General features: G+C 57.8%; 2 protein-coding genes across 2 annotated transcripts; one reads left to right on the top strand and one right to left on the bottom strand.

Moving 5' to 3' along the window:
- Positions 1-255: 255 nt before the first annotated feature.
- Positions 256-7,460, top strand: NAGS (N-acetylglutamate synthase). Its single transcript, XM_037887070.2, has 7 exons — positions 256-593; positions 2,944-3,218; positions 3,299-3,503; positions 4,090-4,270; positions 4,478-4,649; positions 5,279-5,461; positions 6,785-7,460. Exons 1-7 carry the CDS (start codon positions 288-290, stop codon positions 6,918-6,920), a joined length of 1,458 nt encoding a protein of 485 aa, XP_037742998.2. The 5' UTR covers positions 256-287; the 3' UTR covers positions 6,921-7,460.
- Positions 7,461-9,195: 1,735 nt separating this feature from the next.
- TMEM101 (transmembrane protein 101) lies at positions 9,196-17,543 on the bottom strand. Its single transcript, XM_037887071.2, has 4 exons — positions 17,354-17,543; positions 14,674-14,854; positions 13,853-13,999; positions 9,196-11,107 (listed from the first exon to the last, which is right to left on the bottom strand). Exons 1-4 carry the CDS (start codon positions 17,488-17,490, stop codon positions 10,799-10,801), a joined length of 774 nt encoding a protein of 257 aa, XP_037742999.1. The 5' UTR covers positions 17,491-17,543; the 3' UTR covers positions 9,196-10,798.
- Positions 17,544-18,062: the final 519 nt, after the last annotated feature.

Here is an 18,062-nt window from a genome sequence, read left to right as displayed (position 1 = left end):
CCGGGGGGTGAGGCTCTGATCCCTGCAGGGAGCGGGACGTCCCAACCCGCCGAGCACCTGGCTCCGGCTCCCGGCACGGCCCCGCAGCACGCGCTGGGCTTGCACAAGCCGCTGTTTGCACAGCCCCGTGCCGGGCAGGGGCCAGCGCCCAGGCGGGGAGGCACCTCGGGAGCCGGCCGCTGATTTGCTTGGAGGGGCCTGGAGTGAGGGGGCGGGGACCGGGGGAGGCCCCAGGGTGTCGCCCTGGCCCGGGGCTGGCCCCACTGCAGCCTGCGCGCAGCACGGCCATGGGCTCGCTCAGCGCCGGCTCCGCGGCGGCCTCGGCCGGCCGCCTGCTCTGCGCGCCCGTCCCGCGGGTGCTGAGCGGCCGCGGCCCCCAGCGCCCGGGCGGCCGGCGGCGGGAGAGCCCCGGGGGGCTGGCGGGCGCCCGGCTGGAGCTGCCCGGGGCCGGGGCCGTGCCCGCCCCCGTGGTGCGGCGGGACATCCAGGCCTTTCTCCGGGAGTGCGGCGGCGGCCCCAGCGAGGCGGGCCACTGGCTGGCCAAGTTCCAGGCGCTCGGCCAGGCCGGCGGCCGCCCCTTCGCCGTCATCGAGGTGAGGGGGGCGCCGGACCCACAGCTGGGCGGGGCGGGGGCAGAGCCAGGGACACTGGACCCACAGCTGGGCGGGGCGGCCATGGGGGGCGGGGGTAGAGCCAGGGACACTGGACCCACAGCTGGGCAGGACGGCCATGGGGGGCGGGGGTAGAGCCAGGGGCACTGGACCCACAGCTGGGCAGGACGGCCATGGGGGGCGGGGGTAGAGCCAGGGGCACTGGACCCACAGCTGGGCAGGACGGCCATGGGGGGGTTAGAGCCAGGGGCACTGGACCCACAGCTGGGCGGGGCGGCCATGGGGAGGGCAAAGCCAGGGGCACTGGACCCACAGCTGGGTGGGACGGCCATGGGGGGGTTAGAGCCAGGGGCACTGGACCCACAGCTGGGCGGGGCGGCCATGGGGAGGGCAAAGCCAGGGGCACTGGACCCACAGCTGGGTGGGACGGCCATGGGGGGGGGGTAGAGCCAGGGGCACTGGACCCACAGCTGGGTGGGACGGCCATGGGGGGGGTAGAGCCAGGGGCACTGGACCCACAGCTGGGCGGGGCGGCCATGGGGAGGGCAAAGCCAGGGGCACTGGACCCACAGCTGGGTGGGACGGCCATGGGGGGGTTAGAGCCAGGGGCACTGGACCCACAGCTGGGCGGGGCGGCCATGGGGAGGGCAAAGCCAGGGGCACTGGACCCACAGCTGGGTGGGACGGCCATGGGGGGGGGGTAGAGCCAGGGGCACTGGACCCACAGCTGGGTGGGACGGCCATGGGGGGGGTAGAGCCAGGGGCACTGGACCCACAGCTGGGCCGGACGGCCACGTGGGGGGGCAGGCACAGCCGGGGGCACTGGACCCACAGCTAGGTAGGGTGGGCACGGCCCAGGAGGACAGGGGGATGCAGAGTGGGGGTCGGGCATCGGACCCTGTGGGTGGGGCAAGCAGGGGACGGGTATGGCCCCAAAGCCCAAGGGGGTGCAGAGAGGGGGCAGCAGGGGTGGACGGCTGGGAGATGCTGGGGATGGGGCTGCAGAGAGGGGACACGGGGGGCTTGGAGGGACACATGGGGAGGAGCTGCAGGGCTAACTAAAAGGGGAGCCGGGATTAAAAAGGCAGCCAAGTCAAACGAGAGGCAAGGAAATAGAGTTGGAAGCAACATGGGATTAACCTGTGGGACTCACTGCCTCAGGATATTATCGAGCAGGGGTGAGCAAGCTGTGGCCCATGAGCCACACCTGGCCCGTCAGACCATTTAATCTGGCCCTCGGCTCCTGCCGGGGAGCGGGGTAGGGGGTTTGCCCCGCTCAACTCCCAGGAAGCAGCCGGCATGACCCCCTCCGGCTCCTACGTAGTACATGGTGGCATGGCCAGGGGGCTCTGCGTGCGGCCCCGTCTGCAGGTGCCAGCCCAGATGGGCCCATTTGTCTGCTCCGGCATCACAGGGGGGAGCACATTGGGCTGTAGGGACTGATGGTCTGAGCTGGCTGACTGGCACGCAGCGTCAGAGGGGTAATGGCCCAGCCAGTACAGCAGTGCCCAGAGTGCTCCCACCACTTCCTCCCTTCCCACCCCACCCACACCTGGGGGGGCGGCAGCTGTCTTTAGCCAAGCATTGGCCAGGGAGAGGGCACAAGTCCTCGGAAACATTCAGCCCAGCTGTGCCTGATAGCAAGGGTCCAGATAAGGGCCACTGATAACAGTCTCTGCTAGGGACAAAGGGCACCAAGCCTTACAGGGATTGGGGTGGGGATGGGTTGATGGGGGATGGGAGGGGGTGATAGCTGTTGTGGGGAGGGGCAACAGCTGTAGTGGGGAGGGGCTGGGAGGGGCAACAGTTATAGTGGGGAGGGGATGGGAGGGGCCGGGTAACAGCTGTCGTGGGGAGGGGCTGGGAGGGGAGGGCGACAGTTGTAGTGGGGAGGGGCTGGGAGGGGCAACAATTACAGTGGGGAGGGGATGGGAGGGGCCGGGTAAAAGCTGTCGTGGGGAGGGGCAGGGAGGGGAGGGTGACAGTTGTAGTGGGGAGGGGATGGGCGATAGCTGTAGTGGGGGAGGGGAGAGAACAGTCTATTAGGGGAGGCAGGGAGGGGAATTTGGGGCTGCAGCAGGGCCCCAGTGTCCCCAGCCACATCGCCCCCCACCCCAGGGCTCTGCACCGGCCCTGCCAGGCCCCAAGCTCACAGCCACCCAGCGCCGGCAGGTGCTCGCAGTTGCAATAGGAATGGCTCTGCCACGGGCTCACGCGGAGCCAGGGCTGCCCATCCAGCAGCGTCCACCCCAAGGTGCTCGGGGCCCAGGGCGGCGCCCGCCCAGCCTCCCGGGGGCCCTGACACGCGGCTCCCTTGCTCTCCCGGGGGCAGGTGGATGAGGCCGTCTCCCGCTGCAAGGAGACCGTGACCAGCCTGGCCTTCAGCTTGGCCTTCCTGCAGCGCATGGACATGAAGCCCCTGCTGGTGCTGGGGCTGCCGTCCCGGAGCTCCCTGAGCGACACCCTCACCTTCCGGGATGCCAAGGCGCTGCTGACCCAGAACTGCAAGGCCCTGACGGACGCCCTGCGCCAGAACTCCGCTGCGACGATGCCCTTCTTCGGGGCCGGCGCCGTCCTAGGAGCGGAGCAGTCGGCCGCCCACTCCAGGTCAGCCGCTGAGCCTGCAGCCCTGGCTCTCCGTACCCGACCGCTGGCCCCCATTAACACCTCTCTCTCTCTGCTCCCAGCGGGATCTCCGTGGACAGCGACCTGCTGCAGTGGTGCCTGGAGATGGGGAACATCCCCATCATCTGCCCCGTCGGGGAGACCCGCAGCCGCCAGTGCCTGCTGCTGGACTCCGTCGAGGTCACCACCGCCGTCTCCAGGGCACTGCTGCCCACTAAGATAATCTTCCTGAACATGACCGGGGGGATCAGGAACTCTGGGCAGAAGGTGGGTAAGGGCAGCGCAGGGCCTGGCACAGGAGACGCCGGCTCACGCACCCTCTGCTGCCCGGCCATGGGTTCCCATCCCGCCCCTTCCGGTGCCCTGCTTCCCTCCCACCCACCGACGTCCTCCTGCCTGCTGGCCCCCCCTACCCCCCGGCCGCCTTCCCTTCACCCCTCCCCAGCTCCTGGTAACCCCCTCCTCTGCACGGACCGGGAAGCCACGAGACGGAGCTGAGGAGTACACGAATGGGGAGAGGCTGGAGGGCAGGCACATTCACATGGGGAGGGACCTTAGGGGGCCCACAGAGGCCTAAGGCTGCTGCTGGGATTTGCCCATCAGCTGGGAGACGGTCAAAGCAGCCCCCTGCACTGCACCCCTCTACTGGGCTGACCACGGCAGAGTGAGAGCCAACCTTCCCCACCGCGCCCCATGCCTGCGTTAAGTGTCCTCCACTTGGGTTCAGCAGCTGGGCTGGGCCCATTCCAGGCCTTCCTGGAGGCAGCCGGCCTGGAGCGGGGAATGGGCCAGGAGGGCCTAACCCATGGAGCCATCGCCCATCTCCTTGCTGAGCCCCCTCCTGGCCGTGCAGGTGATGGGGAACGTGAACCTGCCCGCCGACCTGGACCTAGTGACCAAAGCCCAGTGGGTGGGCCACAAGGAGCAGCAGCAGGTCAGGGTGATCGTCGACCTGCTGAGCCGCTTGCCCTACGAGGCCTCCGCCGTCATCACCTCTGCCGGCACGCTGCTCTCCGAGATCTTCAGCAACAAAGGTGCGTGTGGCTGCCGGGGCCTGCCCCTGCCCCGATGGGCTCAGCCCTGCCTCGCTATCTCGGAGCGGGCGGGCGGGACTGGGGAGCTGAGCTCGGCTGGAGAATTAGCACCGGCGCGGCTGGCGAATGGAGCAGGAATCAGAGCACTGTTGCTCTGCGGGAGACCGTCCGAGTGAGCAACGCCCTTGCTCTTCCCTTTGGCTCCAGGCTCGGGGACCCTGTTCAGGAATGCCGAGCGTATGCTGCGGGCCGAGAGGCTGGAGGAGCTGGACCAGCAGCGCCTGGTCTCCTTGATCAACACCTCCTTCGGGAAGACCCTCCGAGGGGACTATCTGGCTTCCATACGGCCCAGGCTGCACTCAATCTACTTCTCAGAGGGGTAAGGAGGCCCCCTGCGCGTCTGTGCTGGGCTCAGGAGCTCTAGGAGCAGGCAGGCAGAGGGCTATTTAAGAAGTGGAGAGATCCCTAATCAGCCACTTCTAGGGGCAGCCCCTGGGGTGCAGAGTGGCCCTAGCGTCTGGCTGAAGGCCGTTAGTTCTGGGGATTGTCTTGTATCCCAGAGGTCTGAAAACCTTCCCTGCCCCCCTTTCTCTGCTTAGACAGGAGACTCTTGGGGCCAGGGATTGTCTGTCCCTACGTGCAGCACCTCACACCACGGGGCCAGCTAGGGCCTCTACCCTCTCACGCAGCATGAGATGGGCCTACGAAAGGCAAGTAACAGCCTTCCCGGCTGGCTCCTGTTGTAGAGTACAGACCCAAAGCCCAGAGCCTCTGAACCTTGGGGCCATTCAAAAGCCAGGCACAAAGTGGTTATTTCCTGTAGTGCCTGTGAGCTACTGCAGGCGGAGAGCTGGGGTAACCCTAGTCGCAGCTGCGTGGGCCCAGGGGAGTGAGGGAGGGAGAACAGAAGGTGCAAAATCTCCTCCCTTCCTCTTGGAAGCCTTCCCTGCCACGCAGAGTCTGTCTGTGCCGCTCCCAGGCCCGCTCACCCTGCCCTTTGTCACCCAGCTACAACGCAGCAGCCATCATCACAAAGGAGCCGGTCCTGGGCGGCATGCCGTACTTGGACAAATTTGTGGTCAGCTCCACCAAGAAAAGCCAAGGCTCCGGCCAGATGCTGTGGGAGTGCATACGGCAGGACCTCAGGACCCTCTTCTGGAGGTCTCGCGTCACCAACCCCATTAACCCCTGGTAAGTGGAAAGGGGAACTGAGCAGAGCAGCATTTCCATTGAGAATGCCACCCTCCTGGTGGACACCGACACAGATGCACATCTGTTCGGGGCTCAAGTTTTAAACACACTAATGGTTCTCCTGCTATTCGAGCCCTGGGCTCCCCAGCACACAGTTCTGCCAGTGCCCCACAACCCTGCCCTGCCTCCCCCTGCTATTCCAGCCCTGGGGTCCCCACACCCAGCTCTGCCAACGCCCCACAACCCTGCCCTGCAGCCCCCTGCTATTCCAGCCCTGGGCTTCCCAGCATACAGCTCTGCCAGTGCCCCACAACCCTGCCCTGCAGCCTCCTGCTATTCCAGTCCTGGGCTTCCTAGCATACAGCTCTGCCAACACCCCACAACCCTGCCCTGCAGCCCCCTGCTATTCCAGCCCTGGGGTCCCCACACCCAGCTCTGCCAACACCCCACAACCCTGCCCTGCAGACCTCTGCTATTCCAGCCCTGGGCTTCCCAGTATACAGCTCTGCCAGTGCCCCACAACCCTGCCCTGCAGCCTCCTGCTATTCCAGCCCTGGGTTCCCCACACGCAGCTCTGCCAACACCCCACAACCCTGCCCTGCAGCCCCCTGCTATTCCAGCCCTGGGCTTCCCAGCATACAGCTCTGCCAGTGCCCCACAACCCTGCCCTGCAGCCTCCTGCTATTCCAGCCCTGGGCTCCCTAGCATACAGCTCTGCCAACGCCCCACAACCCTGCCCTGCAGCCCCCTGCTATTCCAGCCCTGGGGTCCCCACACCCAGCTCTGCCAGTGCCCCACAACCCTGCCCTGCAGCCTCCTGCTATTCCAGCCCTGGGTTCCCCACACGCAGCTCTGCCAATGCCTCTTACCCTTACTTGCGGCTCTGCTCCCCACACACACCCAGCTCTGGCAGTGCCTCTCACTCCTGACTGCAACGCCCCTGCTACACCAGGGCTGGGCCGCTCCACCACTCCGCTGGTGCAGCTGTACTCTGATGCACAGCACCCCCTACTATACCAGGCCTAGGTTTCCCATGCCACCCTGCCAATGCCCCTTAACGCTGACCTGTACCCTCTTCCCACTCACTGTGGACCTCCCCCTCTGTAAAACAGAATTACCACTACTATGCTACTTACAGAGGGGCTGCAAGGATACAATCACGGATGTCTAGGAGGGACTCAGATACTCTGAGTGCCCAGCTAGATACAGTGGCCGGCAAGTCTGACCCAGTATTATCCCTGTAATTGTATCAACGGATGCTCCTGTTGCTCTGTGGGATACAGATACGGCTCTGGGACTAAGCGTTTGTTTTGTTTCCGTCAGGTATTTCAAGCACAGTGATGGAAGCTTCACCGACCACCAGTGGATCTTCTTCTGGTTTGGACTGTCCGACATCCGGGATTCCTACGAGCTGGTAAACCATGCAAAATCCATTCCAGACTCATTTTGCAAACCATAGGGCAATCTTACTAGGTCAGAGTGAGTGCGGAGCAGGTCGGGCTTGGGAGGAGTCAGGCTTTTGTACATCAAGACTGGATAAGAAGAAACAGCTCAGAATGGCCAGCCATGCATGGAGCTGCATGCACCTTCTCAGAGAAATAATTGGCACGAAGAACCCTCTTGGCCAATTCAGCACCCAGCTTTTCCCTAATAAAGTGCTAGTGAAGCCTGCGTTGTGCAGACTGTTGCCAAGAGAAGTTAGAGCGAGGGGGTCGGGACTCTTGGGTTCAAGTCTCATCTCTGCCACTGACTCGCTGTGGGACCTTGGCAAGGTCACTTCCCCTCTCTGTGCCTCACCTTCCCGACCTATAAAATGGGACCAACAAGGCTCCATTAATGAACGTGTAAAAAGAGCAGCGACATCTTTCCTTACAATCCTGTGGAACAGCAAGTAGGAGTCACACACAAGCTTGTATTTATAGGAGCCAACAGCCTGGGTGTGGAGTTTTACATACAATGTGTACAGCAGAAAACAGACAACAAGAGTAGCTGGAAAGCATCAACTTTTAATGTGATTTTTGGCTTCTTTTTCAAGGTGTCTCGCCTTTCTTTAGTGTGATGTTAGGGTCTTACTGCTTTCTCCTTAACCAGTGCCTAAGGCTACTGGGCACCAAAACTGATTGACAAATGTCAGCTGGGAACTTCAGCGCGGCCAAAGGGACACAGACACCAAACTACCAGTGAAATTCCAGCTAATGCCTCTAGCCCCTTTGAAAACCCCACATGTAAACAGGGGGTAATATTGTCAGAAGTTGACAACTGATTTAGTTGGGGATTGGTCCCGCTTTGAGCAGGGGGTTGAACTAGATGACCTCCTGAGGTCCCTTCCAACCCTGATCTTCTATGAAGTGACAAAGGCCCATATTTGTAAAAGTATTTAGGCATTAATGCACTCAGCATTGTGACACCTAATTGATTTAGGAACCTAAACCTCATTTTAAGAGCCTAAATCCTATTGACTGTCAATGGGATTTTGGAACCTAAGTGCTTAAATCCCTTTTGAAAATGAGATGTCGGTTCCTAAATCAATTAGGTTTCACTGAGCACCGCAATGCCTAAATACTTTTCCAAATCTGGGCTTAAGTGACTTGGCAGCCTATGGCCCATTTTCAAAAGTGACTTAGAAATCTAAGTCTTATTGTCAGGGGGATTTAGGCTCCTGAGCAACTTCTGAAAATGAAACAGGTTCCTAAGCCCCCTGGACACTTTTGAAAATGCTGCCCAGATCACAAACTTACTCGTCCATGGGCAGCATCCCTGGCAGTGAAATATTTAAATGTCAAATTGCTAGATATTTGCCATGAATCTACCATGAACTCTTGCTAGTCAGCCAGTAACGAGCAAGAGAAGTAAGTCTGAGATGATCTGTTTAAGCACTAGCATCACCTGTGGCAGGGTTAAAGGAGAACCTGTCTGGTTAAGTGCCATGAACCTGCAATGAACTCTTAAAATGCCAGCGCTACCCAACGTGAGCACCAGTAAGCCCGAGCGGAAATGTACAGGTACCATAGCTTCAACTCGTTAGGCACAAGCTAAAAGCAACGTACATGTGAAGCAGAAGATGGGAGACGTTGTTCAGATAGGAGAGGAGCTGGGCAGCAGGACTCAAGACCTGGGCTCGGTTCCCAGCTCTGCCACAGATTTCTTGCATGACCTTGGGCAAGGCAGTTCATCCTCAGTTCCCCATCTGTACAATGGGGATAACAACACGGCCGTGCCTCAGAGGGGTGGTGGAGGACAAATCAATAAGTATCTGGGAGGTACTAGGTATTCCACTGACGCCCGACACCTCTCAAAGTCAGCCTGCGTATTTAGGTGCCTAACTTTGTTAAATTCTGGCCTATATGTCTCTCTTGCCACCTTAAGTAAGTTGGTGGCTTAAGTAAGATCTGACGTTCTGGCTCTGGAGCGGAAACGCAGCTGAAGTTTCCTCCGTTCACGTGCCTGTGATTCGGGGGAAGACAGGAAGGATGGCCCAGTAGTTAGGGCACAAGCCTGGATTCGGAAGATTCAGGGTCTGTTACCTGCACAGCCATGGACACCAAGGGTTACTTTAGGCCTTTGAGTCTCAGTTCCCCATCCGTAACACAGGATTAATAGACATGGCTCAGCAGGGGTGTGTGGGATGAACATAGTAAAGCTTGTGAGGTGCTCAGATAACAGTAATGGGGACCAGAGAAGTACCACCTTGATTAAAGCCAAACAATGTCCGGTAAGAAATAAAACTCAAGGGATGGAGTTAAAAGCCTTTTCTCATTTAATCATCAGAAATACACGATGGGGAAAGTGGTTTAGAAAACAGGGAAGACTCAACAGCAGGTCAAAGTGGAAGGCTTGATCTAGGCAGTTGAGACAATGCCCGTGTTTAAAAGCTCTCCTTAGGCGGGCAGGGCACTGAAGCTAGAGAGATCCTGCGTGCAGCTGGCCTTGCAACAAAAGACAAACCAAACCTGGTGGCAGGAGGCCCTCATGGGCCAAAGGCAGCATGTGACCTTATAACATGGAGCGCAGTCTCCCAACCTGCCCCTGACTCTGACAATCACTAACCAGGGTTGTAAGACGTGGAAATGGGGGATTGGGAACTGGACTTTTCTCCCCTTTCAAGCTTCCCTTCCTCACTCAGTCACTCCACCCCAGCACTCTGGAAATCCCACCTCTCTTAGGGGGACGGGTAGCAGCTCCCCTCTCTATGAAGCCGTTCTTTCCCCAGGCTTTGGCAGGCAGGATTGTCCGGTTGTAAAGCAGCATCCATCTGCTCCCTCCATTGGGCTGTGCTAGGAGACAAGCCAATGCACAACAGATTCACGTGCATGCTCCAATGATGGACTGGAGACAGCATGGACGTATGCACACAGAGCGGGAGGAGAGGCAAAATTATTCCCTTCTCATCTCTGGAGCAGCTTCCTTCTCCCTCTCAAGAGCATTGAGGGTTGTTCCCCTTTGAAATCGCTCCTCTCCACAGCACTGCATCCTTTCGGGGAGCAGGGTTTCTTTGTAACCACATGAAATTGCTTAAGTAATGGAGTAACTAATGACTCCTTAAGGTGCCACCGGACTCCTTGTTTTTGTGGATACAGACTAATACGGCTACCCCCTGATAACGGAGTACGGGTACTCTGGCTTGGCCACTGGCCCACTGGGTGATCTTGGGCAAGTCACCTCCCCGCTCAGTGCCTCGGTTTCCCCATCTGTACAATGGGGATAATGACACTGACCTCCTTTGTAAAGCGCTTTGAGATCTACTGATGCAAAGTGCTAAATAAGAGCTAGCTTATTATTACCGTTCTCCCCACCCACCACGCACAAACAACGGTCCCCACACACCCCACTCATTGCAACCAATATGCAGCGTTCACCAAAGACGATGAAGGGGCAGCGTTGAAGTCCCCCATTCAGTTCACCATTGGCTTCTTTCCAGTAACCAATCATCTGGCTCTCCAGAGGGACTCCAAAGTTTCCAGGATCCACTCCTCCTTTCAGCAGAGGAATTATGCTCCTCATACCACTCATGGAGCTAGTCTGACCCTGTGGGCAGCTGTTCTACAGTGCCCGGGAGGACCCCGCCCCTTTGCTGCTACGCAGAGCCAGAAGAGTGAGGTTCTATAGGGCTGTGCTTAAAACACCTGTCAAAGTGCGATGAAGGACTAACGTGCTCGAGAAGGAGGCAGCCGCTGAGTCCCCTGGCCCGTCAATGGGAAAAAATCAAATAGGAATTTTTTTAAAGTAGTAAAAAAAGAATAAATAATGGTGATTTTAAAAAGAACCTAATCCCATCCCCTCCCCCAAACTGCAGAGCCCTCCCCCAAGCCTGTCCTATCCGCCCCCACATGTCCCATCTCAACCATCCGTGGCCAAGATGATGATAGCCCCGAAGATACCAACGTTCTGCCCGATGAGTTTCATCTGGTTCCAGAACTCGACGCGCCGGGAGTCATGCCAGTAGCCGAGGTTCCCATCAATGAACAGGATGACCAGGGGCAGGATCACCGAGAGGATCTGGGCGGCTGTGCTGATGTAATAGCCGGACAGGAATGACAGGGCCAGCACCCCATAGAGGATGAAGAGTAGCTGCAGGGTGATCTCCCCACCTAGGATGTGGTTGAGGTAAGCCAGACGATCCTCTTTGCTGTGCTGGAGGGAATAGGCCTGTAGGGTGCAGTGGAATAGTAAGCCAAGAGGTAGGAGCAAATGCATACACTCTGAATATGTCTGTACTGCAGTCAGGATGTGTGACTGCAGCACAGTTAGACATATCCAAGCTAGCTTTGATCTAGCCCCGTCCGGCCAGGACCATGGGTACATATTCCAAACTCCCTCCCCACCCCGCCCAGTGGCACACACAAAAAATGGGAAACGACTGCCTAGGCAGGAGTACTATGGAAAGGGATCTGGGGGTCATAGTGGATCACAAGCTAAATATGAGTCAACGGTGTAGCACTGTTGCAAAAAAAGCAAATATCATTCTGGGATGTATTAGCAGGAGTGTTGTAAGCAAGACACAAGAAGTAATTCTGCTCTACTCCACGCTGATTAGGCCTCAACTGGAGTATTGTGTCCAGTTCTGGGCGCCACATTTCAGGAAAGATGTGGAGAGATTGGAGAAAGTCCAGAAAAGAGCAACAAAAATTATTAAAGGTCTAGAAAACATGACCTATGAGGGAAGATTGAAAAAATTGGGTTTGTTTAGTTTGGAGAAGACCGAGAGGGGACATGATAACAGTTTTCAAGTACATACAAGGAGGAGGGAGAAAAATTGTTGTTCTTAGCCTCTGAGGATAGGACAAGAAGCAATGGGCTTAAATTACAGCAAGGGCGGTTTAGGTTGGACATTAGGAAAAACTTCCTACCTGTCAGGGTGGTGAAGCACTGGAATAAATTGCCCAGGGAGGTCGTGGAATCTCCATCATTGGGGATTTTTAAGAGCAGGTTGGACAAACCCCTGTCAGGGATGGTCTGGATAATACTTAGCCCTGCCCTGAGTGCAGGGGACTGGACTAGAGACCTCTCGAGGTCTCTTCCAGTCCTACGATTCTACGTTGCTGCAGCTTCACTGCTAGCATTGCTAAAGCGAGCTCGGGGATGTCTACGTGTAGTGCAGTCACGTCTCCCAAATGCAGCGTAGATGCATCCACAGCCTTTCATCCCAAAAGCTGCGCAATGGCAGCTGCTTAACGGCATGCACCCAATTACTACCCAGCAGTTTAGGGGTGCAGGAGACCAACTGAAACTGAAGGAGGCACAATGCAATTCATAGAGTATAGGCCAAAAGGGACCATTATGATCATCTAATCCGAGCTCCGGCATAGCATATCAGGACTTCCCGGAATTAATTCCTGCTTCAAGCCTGCTTGTGCTTGAACTAGAGTGGATCTTTTCGAAAAACAGCCAACCTCGATTTAAAAATTTTCTAGCGATGGAGAATCCTCCACAACCCTCAGCAAATTGTTCCAGTGGTTAATTACCCTCACTGTTAAAAACTCATGCCTTATTTCCAGTCTGAATTTGTCCAGCTTCAACTTCCAGAAACTGGCTCTTGTAGATCTTTGTCTGCTAGATTGAAGATCCCATTATCAAGTGTTTTGTTCCCCTTGTAGGTACTTCCAGACTGTGGTCAGGTACCCCCTTAATCTTCTCTTTGTTAAGCTAAACAGACTGAGCTCCTTGAGTCTCTCACCATCAGGCAGGTTTTCTAACCCTTTAATTCATCTTGTGGCTCTTCTCTGACCCCTCTCCAATTTATCAACATCCTTCCTGAATTGCGGGCAACAGAACTGGGCACAGGATTCCAGCAGTGGTCACACCAGTGCCAAATACCGAGGTAAAATAACCTCCCAACTTCTACTCGAGATTTGCCAGTTTATTACTAGTCTGAATGTATCTAGCTTCAACTTCTAACCATTGGATCTCATTATAGTTTAATCATCAGCCTGGAATTTGGCCAGGAGACTAAAGTTAATAGCTGACTTTTGCACAAAGCACCATGGGATCAGGATGCCAGTTTTACATCCCCTTTCTGAAAGGCGGTGGCACAGTGCCCCCTGCTGTCATGCTGGGGGTTCTGATTAAACACAGCCTCAGCAGGAAGGAATAGTGCCTGCTACTCAATCAGACAGTAACCACAAAGACTAACGGCATAACTGGTGCCAAAATACTATCTCCATTTCTCTGCCTCCTCAACCCTGCAGGACTGTTCTTAGGGGATCATGAAAGCTGATGCTCCTCCCACAGAGCCAATCCACGGCCTCTGTTTCTGTCCAGTCTCTGGCTTTCTAAACACCCCAGAATCCTTTGCAGTAGGCTGCAGGGGTGTCCAAAGGAGGTGCAGTTGGCAGCCCGTGCAAAGAATTCTAGAACCAGTGTGACACCCAAAGGCGCCTTGCTGCACCTGAATGAACAAAAGTAGGGAGTAGCAAAAAAGTCCACAGGCAGAGCAAGCAGGTCAGGGCTGGGCAGTAACCATGGCAGCTGGAGTGTTTCTCTGGCAACAGCCCCTTCTAGTCCAAGGGACACCCTAAGTGGCCACCTGTGCCCACAAAGAATCCCCCCAGCTCTGAAGGGCCTGCCGACAAGAAAGAACAGCAACAGATGTGCAAATTGTAAATATCCATATCGCCTCTGCTAACAAGCAAAGAGGCCAGAGGCCTTGTCTGATCTCCCCCCAGCTGTGACACAAGCTGCTCCAACACCCACACTTTCCCAATTGCAGCTACAGCCACATGCAAAGTGCTAAATCCCAGTTTCTTTCTGATCACCCCACTTAGTCCCCCCGCTCTGGTGATTCCAGTGCAAGCCAACGCATGCTGGCTAGCAATGGCAGAGCTGTGCGTGGAAGCCAGCTCTGAGCTAAGTCCACCTTGGCACCAGCCAGCTCCTGCCCCGCTGGGTACACACCACGCAGATGAGGTAGATGCCGAGGAAGACCTGCCCGGTGGACTGCAGGGACCTGCTCCGTGGCTTCTGACGATAGATCTCACCAGCCCCACTCGCCAAGATCAGGAACCCCCCAATGATAGCTATGGTTCGTGAGTACATCCTCACCTGCAGGGGGAATCACACAGTGTGTGTATCAGTTAGTGACTGGGAAATAAAAAGGAGCCCCATAAACTTAAAAGAAGTAAAAGAACGAGGCATTTAGATACATGAAAACAGCATCTGCAGGGGCATTACACTGGATACAGACCTCTCATCTTCACGTTTCAGGCACACGCTGATCATCAGCTGAGGTCAGGAAGAAAGCGTGTAGGCTTGTAGTTAGGTGCACTATGCAATCTCACTGAAGCTTTGGCCACGAGATAGCGGACTAGCAGGATCAAAATGGGGGCAGAGGTGGAGGGGAAGAAAAGGGTGATGGGGATAATTCTTGCTCTCACTGAAATAACAACATGGAGACTGAAGCCTTCTTCTATTCACAAAGCAGATGCAACCCAGGCATTAGCAGGGCAAGCTTCCCCTTACACCATCCTGATCTCAAGGAGCGAGGGAGCACTTCGGTCTCTACAGCCTCTTAATTCCTTGCCCTCCCTGCTGGAAGAGCCAACAAGGAGGCTCAATGATGATGAAAGCTTCACTTGGATGTTGGGGCCTGGACTGTACAATCATTTCAGATAGGCCAAACACTCCAGAGTTACTAAGTGAGGCTGGCATGGGGACAGACGAGAGGCAGCTGCCCCCTAGCTGATCAGCCACCCAGGGAATTCCGACGAACACCTCACCTTCAACCAGTCACCGTAGTGCACATAGCCCCCGATATACGCCGCGTACGTGCTGACGGCCAGCTGAAGAGCAGCTCCCAGTGCAAACCACCTGCGCTTCACCCCGAAGGACATGAAGCTGGCACACAACACCGCTGCCCCCATGTCCAAGTACAGATAAGGGACGGGGATGTCGGGTTTCCTATGGGAGGCAAGGAAGGAGCTTCAATCCAGTTGGACATTTGAGGAATCAAGTCATACCACGTAAACAGGACAAAGCAGCCACAACCCTCCATCCGCATGTGAGCCCAGGGTGCCCAACTGTGTTTGGGCACTGCCTTAGGAAGAACTCTGCTCTCAGGCTGGAGATATTAGAGACCTGAGCTGTCTCTCTCACATTAGCCTGTGAATAAATGTCCAACTGACAGCCCTGGACAGGGAGGTCCTGTATTTCTCCTGGAGTATGTACAGGTCAAATAGTGGCAAGGCAAGTTTCCCCACGTCACCCCATCAGCATGCCTCAACTGCAGCCTTCTCTAACAATAATATAATAATCCCATGCTCTTATATAGCTCTTTTCTTCCATAGATCTCAAAGCACTTTCCAAAGGAGATCAGTATCATTATCCCCATATTACAGAGGGGAAAACTGAAGCGCAGAGAGGAGAAACAAATCCACCCAAAAAATAAAATATAGTAAGTTCTCCAGGGCAAGGACTGTCTATTATTGTATTTGTACAGAGCCTAGCACAATAGAGGCCCATCTTGGTTGGCCCATAGGTACTACCATAATAAACATGAGTAATAATGATAAGCAAAATACCCAAGGTCACCCAGCAGGCCAGCGGCAGAGCCAGGAATAGAACTCACATCTCCTGAGCCCTAGTCCAGTGATCTATCCACTAGGCAACACTGCCTCCCCTAATGCCTACCATGAATGGAAGGGAGGCCACTCAAATTATCCAAGCTTGCTGTTCCACGTGTTATGAAAATAAGCTCAAAGCCATTCACAGTGCCTCTCTGGATGACCCAGCACCACACCAGTGCCATCAGAAAGGCTCCACCTCTAACTCCCCAAAGGCACATGCAGGGCTACAGGGTTTCCACTCCAGCATTAGCTGCATCTGGGTATTGCGATACAAATAGGGTTGCCACCTTTCTAATTGCTGGTAATGGGCCCTACCCTGACTTTTTCCCCTAAGGCCCCACCCCTGCTCCACCTCTTCCCTTGAGTTCCCACTCCCTTCTCCACCTCTTCCCCCAAGGGTCCACCCCATCACACACACCTCTCCCTTCCTTGCTGGCTGGATCCACCCCACCTTTCTCCCCACCACCACCCGGGCTCCCTCTGCTGATCCAGGGCTGGGACAGGAGCTGCTGCAGGCTAACAAGGAGCCTGCGGGCAGGTAGGAGGCAGCCCCCAGCTAAGCAGGGGCTGGGTTAAAGACCAGGCACTTCCCCCCACCTCGCAGTAACTGAACTTTAGAAAACCGGGCACCTGGCAACCCTAACTAGGAAGAGTCTAGCCCCTCACATAAGCAATAGCGAAGCACCATGAGGTAGGTACGGTAAGGAAGGATTTAGAGCCTGAGCTAGAGTCCCTGGGCTTAAGGCAGAGCCTTGATGTTCTTTTAGCACCAGCAGATGCAAGGCCATTAACCAGACCATGCCTAGGAACAGCGTGTAGCCCAGTCAGCTGCTGGCCTTCTGGGGACCAATTCTCACCCTACCTTTAACCCTGCCCTTCCCCATGACCCCAACACGCCCCTCCCCAACTATCCTCCCTCCCACCCCCATCCCGAACCCTCTCCTCCTCCCCCACCCATGACCCTGACTCCATCGATCCTAACGTCTACCCCCTCCTCCCTTCTCCTCCCCACCCCCGACTCCTCCCTTGCCCTTCTCCCTCCTGACTTCACCTCACCCCCGACTCCTTCCCTTCTGGCTCCTCCCCACCCCTGACTGCTCCCCTGCCCCTCCCCAACTCCTCCCCCATCCCTCCTGACTGCTCCCCTGCCCCTCCCCCATCCCTCCTAACTCCACCCCACCCCCGACTCCTTCCCTGCCCCGCCCCCATCCTTCCTGACTCCACCTCACCCCCAACTCCTCCCCCATCCCTCCTGGCTCCTCCCCACCCCCGACTGCTGCCCTGCCCCTCCCCCATCCTTCCTGACTCCACCTCCCCCCCAACTCCTCCCCCATCCCTCCTGGCCCCTCCCCCATCCCTCCTGGCTCCTCCCCACCCCCGACTGCTGCCCTGCCCCTCCCCCATCCCTCCTGGCTCCTCCCCCCCCCATCCCTCCTGGCCCCACCCCCGACTGCTGCCCTGCCCCTCCCCCATCCCTCCTGGCTCCTCCCCCCCCCCCATCCCTCCTGGCCCCACCCCCATCCCTCCTGGCCCCTCCCCACCCCCGACTGCTGCCCTGCCCCTCCCCCATCCCTCCTGGCTCCTCCCCCACCCCCGACTCCTCCCCCATCCCTCCTGGCCCCTCCCCACCCCCGACTGCTGCCCTGCCCCTCCCCCATCCCTCCTGGCTCCTCCCCCACCCCCGACTCCTCCCCATCCCTCCTGGCTCCTCCCCACCCCCGACTGCTGCCCTGCCCCTCCCCCATCCTTCCTGACTCCACCCCACCCCCCCAACTCCTCCCCCACCCCTCCTGGCCCCGCCCCCATCCCTCCTGACGCCCCCGGCCCCGCCCACCTGCGGGCGTCGGCCCGCTCGGCGAAGAGCATGAGGGCGCTGAGGCAGTTCCAGAAGGGGAAGCGCGTGAGCAGCACCGAGCCGAGCTGCATCAGCAGCCGCAGCAGCCGCCGCCGCCGAGCCCCGGCCGCCGCCATCTTAGTGCGGGGCAGCCCGGCCGGTCCGGCAGCGCGCTTCCGCTCGCGTCCGCGCCCACACCTGCCCGGCCGGAAACGCGCCCTGCCAGCACGGGGGTTCCGGCCACGGGAGGTTCCCCTGGGAGGTGCGGGGGGTGGGCGCCGGCTCCCTCCAGCCCCGCTGGAGTCGATGCCCCCCCCCCCCCCCGCCCAGCACTGCGGGACACTACAGGGGCCGGCCAGGGGAAGGGCAGCCCCCCCCCCCCACCAGCTAGCTGCTTTGAGGGAGAGAGAACCCAGGAGATCTGCTCCCCTCCTCCCCCTGCTGGGAACAGAACCCAGGAGTCCTGCCTCCGACCCCCTCCCGGTTCCAAGCCTGTACCCCTTTCCCTGCTAAGGGCTGGCAAGAGAACCCAGGAGTCCTGACTCCCAAACCCCCTGCCCAATGCATGCACCTCCCTATTCCCTGCTAAGGGCTGGCAACAGAACCCAGGAGTCCTGACTCCCAATCCCCTCCCCGCCCCATTCCCTTCCAAGAGCTGGGATCAAACCCAGGGGTCCTGACTTAGTCCCTCCTCCAGCCGCCGCTCCCC

Source organism: Chelonia mydas, chromosome 27 (assembly GCF_015237465.2).
Source record: "Chelonia mydas isolate rCheMyd1 chromosome 27, rCheMyd1.pri.v2, whole genome shotgun sequence".
NCBI classification, from domain to species: domain Eukaryota; kingdom Metazoa; phylum Chordata; order Testudines; family Cheloniidae; genus Chelonia; species Chelonia mydas.
Note: the sequence above shows the minus strand (reverse complement) of the source record. Positions and strands in the feature narration are given on the sequence as shown.